The sequence below is a fragment of the Rhipicephalus microplus genome, chromosome 6 (assembly GCF_043290135.1).
Source record: "Rhipicephalus microplus isolate Deutch F79 chromosome 6, USDA_Rmic, whole genome shotgun sequence".
NCBI classification, from domain to species: Eukaryota; Metazoa; Arthropoda; class Arachnida; order Ixodida; family Ixodidae; genus Rhipicephalus; species Rhipicephalus microplus.
Window position 1 is genome coordinate 189,846,157 of NC_134705.1, and position 16,141 is coordinate 189,862,297.

At 41.4% G+C, this 16,141-nt stretch overlaps 1 protein-coding gene across 1 annotated transcript in view; it reads left to right on the forward strand.

The window, feature by feature from the left end:
• Positions 1-16,141, forward strand: part of Ranbp21 (exportin-5-like protein Ranbp21) — a 56,657-nt gene that overhangs the window by 22,376 nt on the left and 18,140 nt on the right. Inside the window, exons 17-29 of the mRNA XM_075867306.1 lie at positions 1,025-1,156; positions 2,118-2,224; positions 4,126-4,218; positions 5,740-5,839; positions 6,845-6,910; positions 7,666-7,784; positions 9,049-9,149; positions 10,374-10,467; positions 11,319-11,454; positions 12,655-12,753; positions 13,440-13,486; positions 14,532-14,623; positions 15,262-15,395. Coding sequence (XP_075723421.1) covers positions 1,025-1,156; positions 2,118-2,224; positions 4,126-4,218; positions 5,740-5,839; positions 6,845-6,910; positions 7,666-7,784; positions 9,049-9,149; positions 10,374-10,467; positions 11,319-11,454; positions 12,655-12,753; positions 13,440-13,486; positions 14,532-14,623; positions 15,262-15,395 — 1,320 coding nt within the window. The remainder of the gene's footprint in view (positions 1-1,024; positions 1,157-2,117; positions 2,225-4,125; positions 4,219-5,739; positions 5,840-6,844; positions 6,911-7,665; positions 7,785-9,048; positions 9,150-10,373; positions 10,468-11,318; positions 11,455-12,654; positions 12,754-13,439; positions 13,487-14,531; positions 14,624-15,261; positions 15,396-16,141) is intronic.

Sequence of the window (16,141 nt, forward strand, 5' to 3'; positions counted from 1 at the left end):
CTCGTAAAGTGTTTCAGGGCTCCTTTTAAAAAAAACAGCTCATGCTCCGTTGATTTTTATAGAGGGGGTGTTAAGAACTAGATAAAAAGTTATGGCATAAGAGATACTGTGTACACTGATGCAAAATACAACACTTGTACTTCATGGGATAGGGGTAGACGTTCAACAGCAAAGCTTTTCTGAGTCATTGTAAAGGGTATGTCGTGACCTAAAAACATTGCCTCGCGTTGCCTAACAACCAGCTGTTCTGAAGCTGAACAACACCTTGCCTTGCTGCACAGAGCCAAGCCACGCCTACTGATGGAAACCCCTTGTGTAACTTGAGTTTTACCCCACCACAGGTGGTCTGAGGCAGGCGGCTATACCCAGAGCTGGGTTTCACCGTACCTAGCACTGCCTAGCAAAACAGTAACACCACATCTGGGCTCACATAGACGTGAATCCGCAGAAATAAGCGAGGGTAGTGAAGGACGGTGGGCTAGGGTACACCAGTTTGAACTCGTTCAGAAGCTTTTTGCGCATCCCAGATCCGCTCGTCGCCATCTCTTGGCTGCTGCCTACTTTTATTGCCTCTTTACACGTGTAGGGTAAGGCATATGTGTAAATTTTGCACCTCGTAGATCATCTGCTACCCACCAGAGGTTTCTCTTGTAGCCATCACTTCAAGACTTTAAGCGGAAATTCGAACCATATTGCGACGCAGCCACACTGAAGCACACTTTGCATGCAAATCAATTTCTTACTTCTCACACTACTGTGAAGAGGCGCCTTAGGGTAACACCCATATTGCCATGAAGCCCTCGCTCAAGGAAGGAGCTTTTACGTCGTGAACATGGAGAGCATACCATGTGCTGTAGAAGTGTCTGGGCATTAACAGCAGAAAAAAAATGTTTTTCGAGCTCCTCCCTACAACATTTGATGCTTCCAGTTGCTTTTCTGAAGGTTTCGGGGGACTTTTTATGAAAGTGTTTGCACGCGTCACGAAAATTTGGCGCGTCTTCAACCTGTGCACGCTCAATCGCAGCTCTTCTCCTGCGCCATCTTCACGTTGCCAAACCAGCCACCGACAGTCCAGAGCCGCGCCCTGAGGAACCTGAGGCGACACGCGTGCGCCGGGCTGGTCAAGCTGTGCCACCTCTACCCAAAGCTCGTCATGGTACTTTGGACGTCATTGACTGAATGTTACAATACTGTACAGTCGAACCCCTTTATAAGAGACACTCGTACATGAGATAAATAGGTATGAGAGACGCCAGTGTGCCTAGATCGAAATAGGGGTTGATTAGAAAAGGCACACGTGATACCCTGGTTTTAAGAGACTCCTAATATTTGAGAAATGATAATTGCTTTGTGGTGCATGTCTCTTATAAAGGGGTTTAATTGTATTTCTTTGTGTGACATAAAATAAAGGTTGCGTATAAGTGCGTGGCCGGAGTTTTCGAAGTAACAATCATCAGGAACAAACTCCTGAGAGGACATACCTGACAAGTATGTCCCAGGTATGCCCTGACAGGACATACCTGAGAGTTAGTCATATTATGGCAAACCACTCTTTTTCCAAGTATTGTACAATTGCTAGGTAATCAGCAATAATGAGTAAGAATGAAAAATAATTCTGAAAGACAACTCTCGTAAATTTCAAAGAGAATAAATAACATCTAAACCTGGCAACACAGACAGGTATCATTTGCTCAAAATTTTATGGTAGTCTTTTAACACTGCACCATTCTGTGCAGACAATAGAGTATATTTTGATGAAAAGTAATGATGATTTAGGACAGGGCTACCTGTTTAGCCCTATCAAATACGAGAAAAACATATCTCTGAAGTCTTGGTGCTGTGTTTGTCTGTAATGTGTTGCATTCAGTAATGTGTAATGTGTCGTACGCATAGTTTTGTTTGATTATGGTTGCAGTACAGTTTGACCTGGATGTAGTGAATTGTACATAGCTAAGTAACAAGTGATACTATAGTTAAATAATGTGACCCTAAAATGGTTGAATTTCAGTTCTGTTTGTCCTCATCTTGTTTTGTTTGTTTTTAAAATTGTAATCCGGGTTTAAAATTGTAATCCGGGTTTTCTAAGCCGTATTGTTGCTGACACTTCGGTTCCGCAGTCCTGCTTTGACCAGATCTACTCTTCGGTAAAGAGGATACAGGAGCAAGACAAACTGATCACGCAACTCGAAGCATGCACTCTCATCGAAGCATTGCTCATTTTGAGGTAATCAATAGTTGGCTTCTTAAGCATCTCTATGAGTCAACCTTGTCGTTACAGCGGTTCTGGTGATGCCCATACATTGTAATTACGTCTGTGTCTTGACTCTGTTAGGGGTTGTATATTGCGTCTGGCTTATAAAAATGTTATTTAGCAGCCAATTCTGGTTTTAATGTGATAGCTATAAAGAGCTCGTGCCGCAGAAAACCCGCCGCCGTTGGTTGTGAACAAAAAATCGTCTGTGATAGAAAAATCAAGTCACCGAGATAGCCGCGGGATTCCGCTACTTGTGCACGCGTGTGCGCGCGATCACACTGAAAAAGTCGCACGTTCGAAGAAAAAAAGGTGCTCAAGGTCACGAGGTGCAGTAGTTTCTTTGCCCTGCCACCCCTTCCTGCTAAGCTTCCAGCGCTTTCGTCAGGACGAGAAAAGAGATAATGCAATTGCAGCATGCGACAAACCTTTCTAACTCCACTCGCACTGGACAGATTCTTTAAATTTTTGCGTGAGGCAATAAGCTCTTCTAGTGAATTCATTCCATGGTTACTTGGAAAAGTGTTTCAGGGCCCCATTAACGCATTTTCTTCGACAGGTGTCATGACGAAAACGAGCCCATTCGGCGATAATAGTGCGCGCTGGTTCAATCTACTGTGTGCGCATTTTTTTGCGTGTGTGTGTGTAACAAAACATGTGTGGCTGGCTGCAAACTGCTGACAAAATTTATTGCGCAGCTCGCGCATTCCTGTTATGCACTGAGATGTGCTAGTTGACGCTCGGGCATGAATAATGGGAGGTTCCTTAGATAGATCACGCCTCAGGATCGCCATCTAAATGAGTTGAGTGGGCGAGTGTGAAGCCAGGGAAAATTTATCAGTGGCTCGCGGAACCGCATTGAGGGGGCCTGCGAAATCTTTAGCTTTCACGAAGCCCGCTTCGAAAATCCCTGTTTTAATTCATTTCAGACGTGAAAACCTTAACTCTAACTCCACAGTGAAAGAAAACCAGTTCTACAATTTTCTGGCCTTGTTCTATTGCATGCAGAGCACTTCTCAAACCACTTTCACCGCTGTACACTGCTTCATTGAGAAGAAAAGTACTGAGATTTGTAATCATGGGACACAGCACGTTTTGTGCCCTAATTACTCGCGTGCACATGCCGTGTACTCACAACTACTGCTATGATCGCTGACATAAAAAATTACTGGCAATCACTCAGGACTGTGTATGATGTTTCGTTGTTTGCATGATTAGGTCGCTCAGCGCACTGCTTTTATCGAAATGGCAGTGCCCACTTGCATTGTGAACGAGGTGGCTTGTGTTAAATGGTTTGTACATATTTTTGTTTTACTTTGTTTTCTATAAGTAGGCCTTCTTTGTTATTATGCTCCTAACTTAGAATATTGTGCTAGAAGATATAGTTTCTTTTATAACCTGCTTCAAATTTTCAAATTTGCAATTTCGTGCTCTAGAGGCAGCACTTTTGCTGCTTCGGAAATCGCTCCAAATCAAATTTTGGCTGTTGCGCCCCTGTGATATATATACCATAAAATCCTAAACAAGTACCCCCCCCCCCCCCCTCTTCTCACCTGTGTTGAAGGATAATTCAACAAGATTAGGAGAGTGGTTCTTTGCTCAATCATAGATCAATATTGAAAATGGCAGCAGAAAAGCCGCTAAAATGAAGAATGGACAGCCATGCTCCTAAGTAAATGCTTTGTTAAATGCATGTGCATTCATTGTTTTCATTTGCCCTTGTCGGCTGAGTAAAAACACGATAAAACAGTGAAAATGCTGAGAAAAGGACCTGTCTCTTGCTCAGGATTCTACAGTGTGTGACTCCTCTGATTCTACTATTGACATCACTATTGCAACTCCACGCTTTTGCGTTTTTTTTTTTGTTTTTTCAGCAACGAATTCAACAATTACGATCGTCAGTGCAAGTTCGTCGTCGAGGTCGTTTCTCCTGCCACAGGCATGTTGGCAAGAAATGATGTGAAAGTGTAAGTATCGTCTTGCAACGACTTTGGCATTGCATCATGTCTATGTTATCTTCTCCCCTTAGCTTTGACGTGCTATAAGCCAGTGGATTTCGTTGGCTGACTGGGGCACTAAAAGGTGCCTTCTTCTCGCTTCTAGCTTTAGTTCACCTTTGAACACCGAGTAGACTATCCTAACTTGAGTAGAACACGAAATGTAGAGCGTCAGCCAGTATAGCATACCAATAATAACAGTATACCGATAATATCAAGATATATGTCCTGCCATAATGTCAAGATACACTCATACCTCTATTAGTCCCAATAGGCTCATAAAGCTGGTGCTGATTACGAGGGAGGTCGGCTTTTTTCGTATCTTGCCTGGGTGACTTTAGCGATAGCATACTGCTCGAGATGAGAGCGGCGATGTACAAAATGTCAAAAGTGTACGACGGGCTCTAGGGTGCTTGTGCTTCAATAGTCAAAGACAGTATCTACACTCAAACCTCCTTTCAAAGAAGTTAGACACAGTTTAATGAGATCTAACTGACAATCATGCCAAGGAGAGTATAGGTGATGTTATACGAGGTATTTGCAAATTTGTAGAAAGAAAAGTGGATGCAAAGATGTCTTGTCAGATGCTTACCAACTGAACTACCACGGCGGTTATCCCCCCATCCATTTTGTTGGGTACATGTGCGAATTAAACTTGGGAGCGTCAGTGAGCGCTACCTGTAGCCATAGCGAGCGAGTGTGGAATTCTTTTTCTGCCTGGTTTGGCGGCATGTAGCACATGACCGTACTCAGAGCTGGGAGGTCGCATGTTCAGTCCCTGTCCATGGCAAGTTATCTTTTCATCCACTTTTCTTTCTTCAAATTTACATTGCGATCACCTCATATAACATCCTTTTTACTTTTGCTGGCATGATTGTCTGTTAGATCACATTATTATTGTGACTAACAAGGAAAAAAACGAGCCCTTAAGTATGCACTTCTTTCCTTGTTAAGAAGTTGTATCTTTCACAAAATTAGGTTCGTTATATCTAAAAATTTGTAATAAATCTACAGTAGACTCTCGACAATCAAAACTCTTCTAAATGAAATTGCTGCTTAAATGGAACAACTGCCACTAATATGTTTGGTTTTGTACTTGAATATTGTTCCCCTGTTCATCTCTTAGTAAACGAAACTCCTCTTGAAGGAAACACATTTTCCTGGTCCCTCCAGGTTTTGTTTAAAAGGACTTTACTGTATATATTTTTAACATTATATTTATTGCTAGACTATTCTTCATTTACTTTGTTATAAGCAATATTTCATTATCAGGGTTCGTTATATCGATGTTTGACACCATTGCCACACAGGAACATTCAAACAGCTTTTGTAACAAGACGCACAAGCGGTGATTCTTGTTCCAGCTTGTTTTGTAGTTCAGCGTTTGGTGGACTGCACGCTATCCGATGCAGGAACACTGATGGTGAAGACCCGCGTGAAGCGCTACAAGTATGGTTTTCTGAATTGGTTCACGAGCGTCCTTCTATGCAGGATTGCATCATCACCCGAAGCATTCCTGTCATTCATCGGTCTCACCGAAGCGCCAGTGGAGGCTACGGCGGATGACAGCAGTGGATACAACCGCTCCCAGGTGGGTTCTTTGTATTCATGGACGTCCAGAACATATTGATACCACAAGGAAAGTAGTGCAGGAGGAAACAACTTGTCAATTTAGGATAAGTAAATTTCTCTTTTAAAAAAAAAAGAGGTTATTGCCCTTTTTTAGGAACTAACTATGTGGACGCGACAATCTAATGCATTAGGATGTGCTGCAGGCTCTCGTCGTACTTCAGTCATTCATACATACCACATGAATGTTAACTTTCCATCGAGTTTCTATTGCTTTCTTTTTTTTTTACATTTTTGTTGAATGGCAGTGCCATGCGGTTTATTGACATCTCTGGAATGTATAATTTGTATGTTCTGTGTATTTGTTGCAGTCCACTTTCATGTTCATTTTTTTTCAGTTTGTGTGCCAATTTCTTTGTTTACTGCTTTTAGAAATCTTAAGCCTGCTAAATTGGTTCCTCATTCTTGTAACGCATATGTGTTTTTGTTCTCGTAGCGTCTTGTTTCGTTTATTTACTTTTCTCTTCATCTACGTGCACTCGAACCTTATTATAACAAAGTCACATAGACCATGAAAATACCTTGTTCTGTCAAAAAATTCATTATGAACATTCATTATAAACAAATATTTGTTACACTGTATCTATGACAAAGCTATTCTTTACTTCATTACTACTGATGACTCATTATATCATTATTTGTTGTATCGAGGTTCGAGTGTGTTTTTTTTATTCTGCCCAGTGTTTATGAGAAGCCTCTGCCTAGGTGTTATCTGAGGTCCTGTAAGAGTAAGGAAATGTAAACGTTCGGCATTATTAAACTGACTAAGCTAGCTGGTACATGACGAGAAAACAGTGCCAAGGCAGGAAGCAGAACAAGACATTGTAGTGTAGTCTTTCCTGATTCACATCCCGCGTCAGTGTTATATAGCTCTTAAAAATTGCCCCTGATGAATGCATTTCTCGTTTGTCTCCCTTGTGCTGTGTCTTGAACCTCCGCGTGTGTTCATCGCGACGATGCCTTTCAGCTTCTACACAGCGTCAATATCTTCATGGCTTTCATCAAGCGATGCAAGTGGCCCGACGACATTGAGGTAAGCACGCTGCTTAAGATCTTTGTAGGCTTGTGTAAATAGTGAAGTGTAGGTTCGAAGCAAATAGGGATATTGGTCAAATAATTTGGATGGTATATATATCCCATATTATGAAGAAAAATGGGCATACTTGTCATGACCAAATTGACCTGCACAATATTTTTTTAATATTGAAACAAGGCCTCTGGAAACGCCATTCTTTTTGGTTTAAAGTAAGTGATAACAGCTTCGAATGGTAGCAGGATTTGACTTTCCCTAGAACGCAAGTGACAACCTGTAAACTTTGTTGTGTTTTAAATTTTGCTATACGTATTTACCTGGTATAACAATATTTTAAACTTTCAAAAATGGTGAATCGATGTGAGGGTAATATATTCATTTAACTGTAAGTTGGTGCATTGCAGTAATTAGGATTCTTTGTGTATTTTTTTTAATGGGTGTTTTTATGGCTTAGCACTTCTCCGCTGCAGTGAAACCGTTTTTACAATGTGTCACATGCTCACTGATGTATGCCTGGATCAGTGCTCTCACGGCTTAGCACTCCTGTGCTACAGTGAAACAATCTTTACAGAGGGTTACATGCGGACTCATGCACACTTATTTATTTTGAATGCTTTGAAATTTTCAAAAATTTAAGTTCAATTCTTAGCAAACTAGAGTACAGCAATAGTATAGGTTTTAATCTTCGAAGCATTCGAGTATTTGCACCAGCCTAGACATCTGCAAAAGCCCGCCGCGTATGCATCTCTCTGTAGGTGGCCAAGAAAGGAGGCTTCTACTGCGAGGGCAGTCAGACTTACCATTCTGCATACTGTCGGAACCCGGCAACGCCATATGCGGTGTCCCTGCTCCCCATCATTTCACAATTGCTGAGGCAAGTTCTTCATGATTTTTTTGTCTCCCGATTTCCGCTTCCTTCCCCATCGTCCCCTGCCTCCCGATCGGCACACTGTAATCCTGTGTGCTTGTTTGTCAGGCGAGCTAGCATTAGGGACGATAAGCAGGAGAGAGAAAGAGAGAGGGGACTAGACGAAAACGAAAAGTCAGTGAGGCTAACGTGGTAGTAATATGACCAGTTTGCTACCCTGCTAAGGTTCGGGAAAAGGGGGGTCAAGAAGAGGACGGAAAGAGAGTTCATATAATAAAAGCAAAAGAAAATCACTCATGCACACACATGGAGGACACTTCATTCAGGGGGCAAACAAAGCTCTGCTGAAAACAATATATGCGCAAAAACAAATGCACAACACCGCGAATGTGACAAAGCACATCGTTGCATCTCTGAGGCTGTAGGCCCATGTGCTCAGATTTGGGCGCACTTTGAAGAAACCCAGGTGATCTAAATTTCTGGAGCCCTCTACTACTGAATCTCTCATCATATGGTGGTTTTGGGACATTAAACCCCACGTATCAATCAATCAAGCATCTCTGAGGCAGTTGGGAGACTCATTCTGCTTACTCAGCTTCCTCCCAATGGAACAATCGCAATCGTCTCATTTCAGATGCACCAATCACAAATGTCTCATTTTGGGTACGTACTTCTGAAGAAAATGAGGTATAATTTGTAGAAAGGAACGCGATTATCTTTTAGTACATGGTTGCCAGCCGAATAGTAACTGGGTAACCTCCTTTCTTTTATCCATTCCTTCTGCTAAGTGCTTTTGCATACTATAATATACACATATGAAGGTTGCAAAACAATAAAAAGAGACATTATGGCACATCGTGAAATCTTTGCGTCATGTAAACTAGCAACTTGTTGGCTTTTCATACTATCAAATCTCAATGCCAGTGGAAGCATAATAATTTTTGTTGTCATTTATTCTCTTTGTGGTTGTTTACCTCGCTAGCACTACACTAAATCAATCAATAACTACACCATCAGTGTAATCTGTCGCAATGGAACCATTGTCAGTACTTATTGCATCTCATTATTTTTCTTAATGTAATAATACGTCACAGGCCTCGGAAGAGGCATAAGCTGAGAGGGGCATACAATGCAGTACAATTCCTTAAATATGCGTATTAGTATCTTACACAGTAAACAAACGTACAAATTAACAAACAGTGCAGCGGTCAGAAAAAAAATAACAGCGAGAAAAAAATCCAAGTATACAAGACGATCTCAAAATTTTCAGGACTTACAACCACTTTTGGAGCCCGGAGATGCGTGCCAGGGTACATCCAGCGTTTGCAGCTGCCCTCGATATATACGACAGTGAGAAGAATAGCATCCTTGGTGAGTTTTAAGTGTCAGATTGCAGCAATTTGGAGTACACTCCAAGTTCATTACAACAAAGTTGCATCTTACACGAAAATAAGTTCGTTATATTCAAACATTTGTTCTAAAGGTTTATTCCTGATGCTATATTTATTGCAAGATTATTTTCATTTACTTTGTTATAACTGACATTCCGCTATATCCGGGTTCGTTACATTGAGCTATGAGTGTATTTCGTCTACTTTGGGTTCAAACCACTAAGCGTGCTTACAAATACAAAATCCAAGTGTCGCAATTGCGTAATCCACGAAGTGGTTTCAGTGAAGCTGCTCATTGAGGTTGTACGCACGTTAATTACTGCATGGTATTGTGGTGTCACTGGTCGTGGCATTTTTTGTCGTGGCAACAAAAGAGAAGAAGTGTTTGTTTTTCCAGTGCAACATACTCAAATTGTAACTTCTTGAAGCTGCACTACCTCTCAGTGTGGTTGCCTCAGTTCTCACTGTGTAATACGCTATACCAGGGGTCTTAAGCTCGCCTGAGCTAGCGAGTTGCACCAGAAATTGTTTTTTTTTTAAAGGTCGAAGCACTGGAGAAAGGAGGATGGGTTGGGTGTTGAACAAAATGGCAGTTCGTGTTGCCATTTGAGAAAGGGCCTATCTCATATCACGTATATATGAGTAATTTTTGAAAGGGATTTGATGTCAGGCTTCGAATCGATAATGATCCACAAAATAATCTAAGTATAGATGTTTTTCAGATATTTCAAGAGTTTTTGTTCAGTGGTCATGTTTCAACACATGGTCACTTCACGGGATGCTTTGCACTTGAGACCAAGAGCATGCTTATTATGAAAAAAAAAAAAAAAAATAGAGAGAGAAGAAAATATAGGTCGAAAGCAGTCATCTGTGGCCACTGCTGCTAAAGGGAGCTTTGTGAACTGTGTAGTTGAGACCCTTGTGCTAAACTCTACACTGCTTGACACGGCAGGAGATTAGAAACCACTCTTATTAGCCTGCTCTGATTGTGGTCGAGGCGCAACCTTCATCAGCTTTTCATTAAACTGAAGCTTCGAAATAATTTGTACAAGTGATATAAAAAATAACACGCAAACGATATTGAAACGGGGCTGCATAAGTACTTTGCAACCTCAAATCAGTTTGTTTCTTGTGGCAGACCTCTAAAGCAGGAAGAGGTTTCCTGCGCTGAATGGTGTGTTGCGCTGTTGCCATGTGTTTTCAGGTGTTCGAGCCGACGGAGAGGCGTCGGACAACTTAGGATCAAAGCAGCCCATTGACCGTGCAAAGAGCTTCATGTGCACCTTTCAGGACTATTGGTATGGTGGCGCTTTTACGGAAAACGGAGGCATCGCACGCACACTGGTTTTAGTGTAACGCTTTTTGATGTGCAAGCTGACACGGCACAGCTAGTTCCTACAGCCGCCACGTCTGTTCTTGCTGAAGGAACTGTATTCCAAGGGTCTTGTTACTTGAGAATTCTTTTACTCCAATTCTGTACCGCGTTTCATGCATAGCTGACAGTGCGAGTAAAGCTAGAGAGAGACTACTCTCACAGATCACATTGGCAACCATAGGAACGGCATTGATACTACATCATGTAGTATTAATGATGTTTTCCATTGCAATTATTCTTTATCAATGAGATTCCTTGTTCAACAATTCTTTTTGATTACATATGCTAGTATTGGAAAAATTCTAAAGATTGAGTCACATTTTTGTCGAGGATGTGTTAACCAGGCATTCATAAAGAGCATGGCAGTTATTTACTTAAAGATATAACTATCATTCGTACATTATTCACAGATTAAAATGGACGTCGAATCCTTCAGTCTAACAACTGATGTGTGCAATTGTTCGCGATAACTGTGTCATGTTGCTATGAATTTGGTCTCATAAGATAATGTTGCTCTGATCTACGCATTCGAGGTGAAGTTTCACCGATAAGACCTTCACTGGAGATAGTGAAAACGAAAGTACCTGCATTACTTAGCCCTAAATTGTCTCATTTCATTCAGTAAGTGCTTTGCATTGCAACATTGAGAGGTTTAAATTGAAACTGCGCGCATGAAACTTACAGTGCACTCTGGAAACTGGCATTCTCACGGCAAGTTGAAGCTTCCTGTTTTATTTCCCTTATCGCGCCATTTTTCGCGGGTGTACCTCGCAGCTTGCAGATTCTTGGCAACGCGGGACAGTCGCTGGGCCCCGAATACTACCAGACGCCAGGTCTGTCTGACATGCTCGTCAACGGAGTGTTGACGGGCCTCGAGCAGCTCCCAGACTTCAGGCTACGACCGATCTTGCATATCCTTAGAAGTACTAGCGATTGGGCTAGTCGCCTCTTAATTGTGTTGAACAAAACAAACTGTGGTTGCTTAGCTTGAAACGACGAATAAAAGGGCAGGGAAGAAGAGTAAGGTGAGCCGTAGGTTTCAAATGATTCATCGCGGCATGTTACTCGGGCGATATATCAACTATGTTCCTGTGCAAATAGCCCAGCAACATACCTTCGTGCATCCCAACACCTTCGACACATGCTGCACCACAACACCGCATTGCAATGCACTCAAATCTCATTATATACCTGAGTTGCATCTTAGATTAAATTAAGTTCGTTATATCCAAAAATTTGTTATAAAGGGATAGTTCTAATACTATGTCTACTGTGAAACTAATCTTCATTTATTTCGTTATAGCCAATATTTCATTATACCCGAGTTCGTTATATCAAGGTTTTAGTGTAAATCAGTCAAAAGCTAGTGCTCATATTGCTCCTCCTTTTTTTCTTATTCTTTTTTTTCTGCATATTCTCACTCGCATGACTACACCATCGTGCTTTACGACCTTTGGTATAGGCCTTACGCTTACGCCAGTTAACCCTTGTATCTTGTGATTCAAGCTGAATTCAATTGGTGCTTCGATTTTCATGTAATACCAGCACGAAAACTCAATTCTGCCGAATAATTCTTCATATTGTGATGTCAGCCATGTTGCTAGTACTATCTGTCGAAGCTCAGCCATATCACTGTCATATCTTGGCACGCAGCAATCTAGACTACCGTGCAGACCTAGAGGAGCAGTTGTAAAGTGATGGTCATGTATCGAATAATCATAGAAACACTAAAAATGGTGCTCTCGTAGAGCACAATGGTACAGAAAACACTCAGGAGATGTGCTATGTGTTAGAGGTGAAATAACCTCCAAGACTACCCTGAATGTTGATGTCTTCATCTGCGGATTTCTTTAGTAACTCTAGTAAGCGAGAATGAAAGGGTAAAAACAGCACGAGAAAGGCAGCGTTTAGTCGTCATGTCATACGCCATCGTTACAATGTGTACTGATTGCTGTTTGTAGGAACAGGGACGGTTGGAAGCTTGTGCTCTGTCTTTCTCAATATCTTCTCACTCATTTGCACTACTGTTTGAAACCCTTGCTTACAATGGCGTACCAAGAATCCCAAACTACCTCGATTGGCAGACGTTCCTTCCTTAACCGTCGACGCACGCGTCTTTCTGAGGCCCTTCGTGCAGCGCTGTCCAGCCGAGCTGCAGGCCACGGTCGTGTTGCCACTGCTCAAGCCCGTGCTTCCCTTTATGTTTCAGGTAAGTGCCAGCTCACCTGTTTAGGTGTTGGGTGAAATTTACCCGAGTTTTTTTTTTAAATATGTATACACTCAAGCCACATTATAACAAAGTTGCATCTTACACGAAAATAAGTTCATTGTAACAAAAAATACGTTATAAAGGTTCATTTTCTTAACAACATATTTGTTGGAACACTATTCTTGATTTACTCCGTTGTAACTGATATTTCTTCATATCTGGGTCTGTTATATCGAGGTTTGAGTCTACTGAACACTGACGAAAAACAGCAACAATATCTACTTTGAAATGATGGTAAGCCAAACTTACTGGTGCCAAGACATACCATTGCTAACAATGAAAAAAAGAAAGAAGGATGGATTTTAGCAAGCTCTAGTGTTTTGTGCGCAGCATCTGTAATGGCGCTGCATACATAAGAACGCCAAGTTTCGTGTGGAGTGCACGCATGAAACTTCGGCTCGAGTGCACTATGCGAGGTTCACATTGTTATGTATGCAATGCCATTACAGGCTGTGCATGCATAGCAGTACTACAGCTTGCTTAAGAGTCATGCGTATGTGTGATGTATACCCTTAATGCCATTTTTACATTGTTTACAGTGAAACAGCTAAAGACCGCTTCTTAAGTAGTCGTTCCACATTGTACTAGATTAAACGGCTTTGTCTTTTGCTTTGGCTGTCTTGCAGAAACTGAATGCCAAGTGGGAGAAATTCAGGCTCAAATATGCCAACTGGTGAGAACTTCACCCATTTTATTTTACCTGGTCAATTTGTTGTTTTTAGCACTGATTTAGCTATGAACACTGTAAATGTGCTTTTCAAAACACTTGAATGCAAGGAGCTTGTCCATATAAAAAGTGTTTTATCTCACTGAACACGCTTCAGGTAAATGATGAATTTTGAGACATTTTCAGATGGAAAGCAGCTTTGATATGTGGGATTTAACGTCCCAAAACCACCATATGATTGTGAGAGACACTGTAGTGGAGGGCTCCGGAAATTTCGACCCCCTGGAGTTCTTTAACGTGCGCCCAAATCTGAGCACACGGGCCTACAGCATTTTCGCCTTCATCAAAAATGCAGCCGCCGCAGCCGGGATTTGATACCGCGACCTGCGGGTCAGCAGCCGGGTACCTTAGCCACTAGAACACCGCGGCGGGGCGGAAAGCAGCTTTATGGTAGTGCTTATCTTAATAATGTTTGCTGGTGACCTATTATTTTTTGTTAGATGCTGAACTATCTGGTGATTTGGAGACAATTTCAGTGAGTGTGTTGGTTTTTGCAACCCCCTTTCTTGGAATATGTAGAAATAAAAAAAAAATTGGTTGTTTTATTTGGTGTTGAAGTGTCCACGAAGGAAAGCTATAATGGTATTGAACAGGGATGCAGCTAGAAAAAACATGTGTACTACGGAACTTGTGATTGTTACATCCTTTACGGAAATTTTATCTTTTAAAACATTTGTTGATCAGTCGCCTCGTAGCGTTGACTCTTTGTGGGAAACACTGTTGTGTATGAAGGTAGATAAGTTATGGCTGGCTTATAAATTTCCAAGTACTATATTGAAGAATGTATAATATGGTTTGCGACATGTAGTAAGCTAATGACAATCACCGCCAATGAACAAGCGGACAAACCGATTATAAGGAAACATACGTGAATTCAGGTGCAAATTCTTAATCTTTTCGTGAAAGCTTGGATGTGTTTTTTCAAGATTTCGGAAAGCACATGCTCGTCTTTGTTTTTTTAATCTGCATTCTTTTTCTGTCTATGCATCAGTGCCGACTATGAGACGGAAATGACCGAGGAACAGGAACTGCTTGATGACCAGTTAAACCGTCTTCTATCACGAGAGTATCTCGACCTTTTAGGTGAGTGTAGTCCGTCTCTTGTGCACAATGTGCAATCTGTTAGATTACACCGATCACTTTAGTTGTAATCAGTTGCACATCTACATGCAGTAAAAGCTGGCTAGTTGCAGTCTAGAAGATTCATGCTAAGCAAGTATGATGCTGCACAAAATTTAATGGAAAAGATAGAAGAAAAAGTATCTGTGACGGGGCATTGTATTTCAAATGCTGCTTCAGTACTTGTTTACACTATTTGATTAGATGAAGTGGTGGACTAGTATGAGGCACAGATCGATGACCAATCAGTGAACACTCGAGGCTTGCCAGCTTTGAATATTACAGGCTTGTTTGTTAAGATTAAAAATTGACCCTTAGTATTAGTTTGGGGATCAGTTAGCAAACAGCCAAATTTGAAAAGCCTTGGCCAATGGTGAGCCAGCTGGTTGCACAGTTGACGTTTTGTGTAAGTTTTTCTCACGTACGTTTGATAAAGGGTGGGCAAACTTTGTTAATGACGAGCTGATCTGCAGCTAACCAGCAAACACTTACTGATTGAACAAGGTTAATATTTTATGAGAAGTAGTGGAATAATTTTTTTTCTTGCAATTTAAGCATTAAACACTTATTGTGTGTGTAAGTCAAAATCTCGACCTCCGCAGCGGCCATCCTGCTGAACAAGCGAGGCCAGCCGGACGCCAGCCTCGACAGCATGAATGAAGACCAGGAAGGGAAGCAGGTGGACTCGAGCGCGGCAACAATCTCTGCATTTGGAGCCACTGTTCTTAAGACCGAGGTGCGGCTTCTTTCGTAGTAGTACAAGTCCATTCAGTAGCGGGTCATATTGGCACAGCTTTAAGTGCTGTCCATGATTGTCATCATGACAACGATCACTCGCCGTGAAATGATTTGCCAATCAAGAAGCATGTTTACGTAAGACTAATAAAACTACAAGACAATAATTTAGAGAAAGTATAGGTAATGTTATTAGGAGTAATTGTAATGTTAATGTGAAGAAAAAAAAAAGTGGACGAAAAGACAACTTGCTTCCAGCAGAATTCCAACCTGTAACCTTCGACTAACACGTCTGATGCTCTACTACTGAGCTACGGAGGCATTTCAACGTGGGAGTGTCAGCTAGCGCCACCTGTTGCCATGGCGGCGAGTGTGGAACTCGTCACCTTCATAATTTCTTATTAACTTCATAATTTTATAATATATATCCCGACAGTGCAGATAAAAATAGAATGGCTTTTGCGATAATGTTACTAAGATTTTTTTTTCCGTAGTGTGGGAAACACTATGACAGTACTGTTGTACTGCATATAGCAGGCTTCAATGTAGAAAGGCTAGACAGAAACTAAATTAGCGCTAGATTAGCGATTGTCATGCACAAATGCCTGTGTTAGATTTTTGCTGTATTGGATGTTTTTCCCGTGCAAGTACTGAAACTGTTCTGTTCTTGTTTTTGGATGTTGCTGATGCTGTTGTAGTTCTCTGTTTGTGGTTTCTTTTTCTTTTTTTGTCACAACTGACACTTTT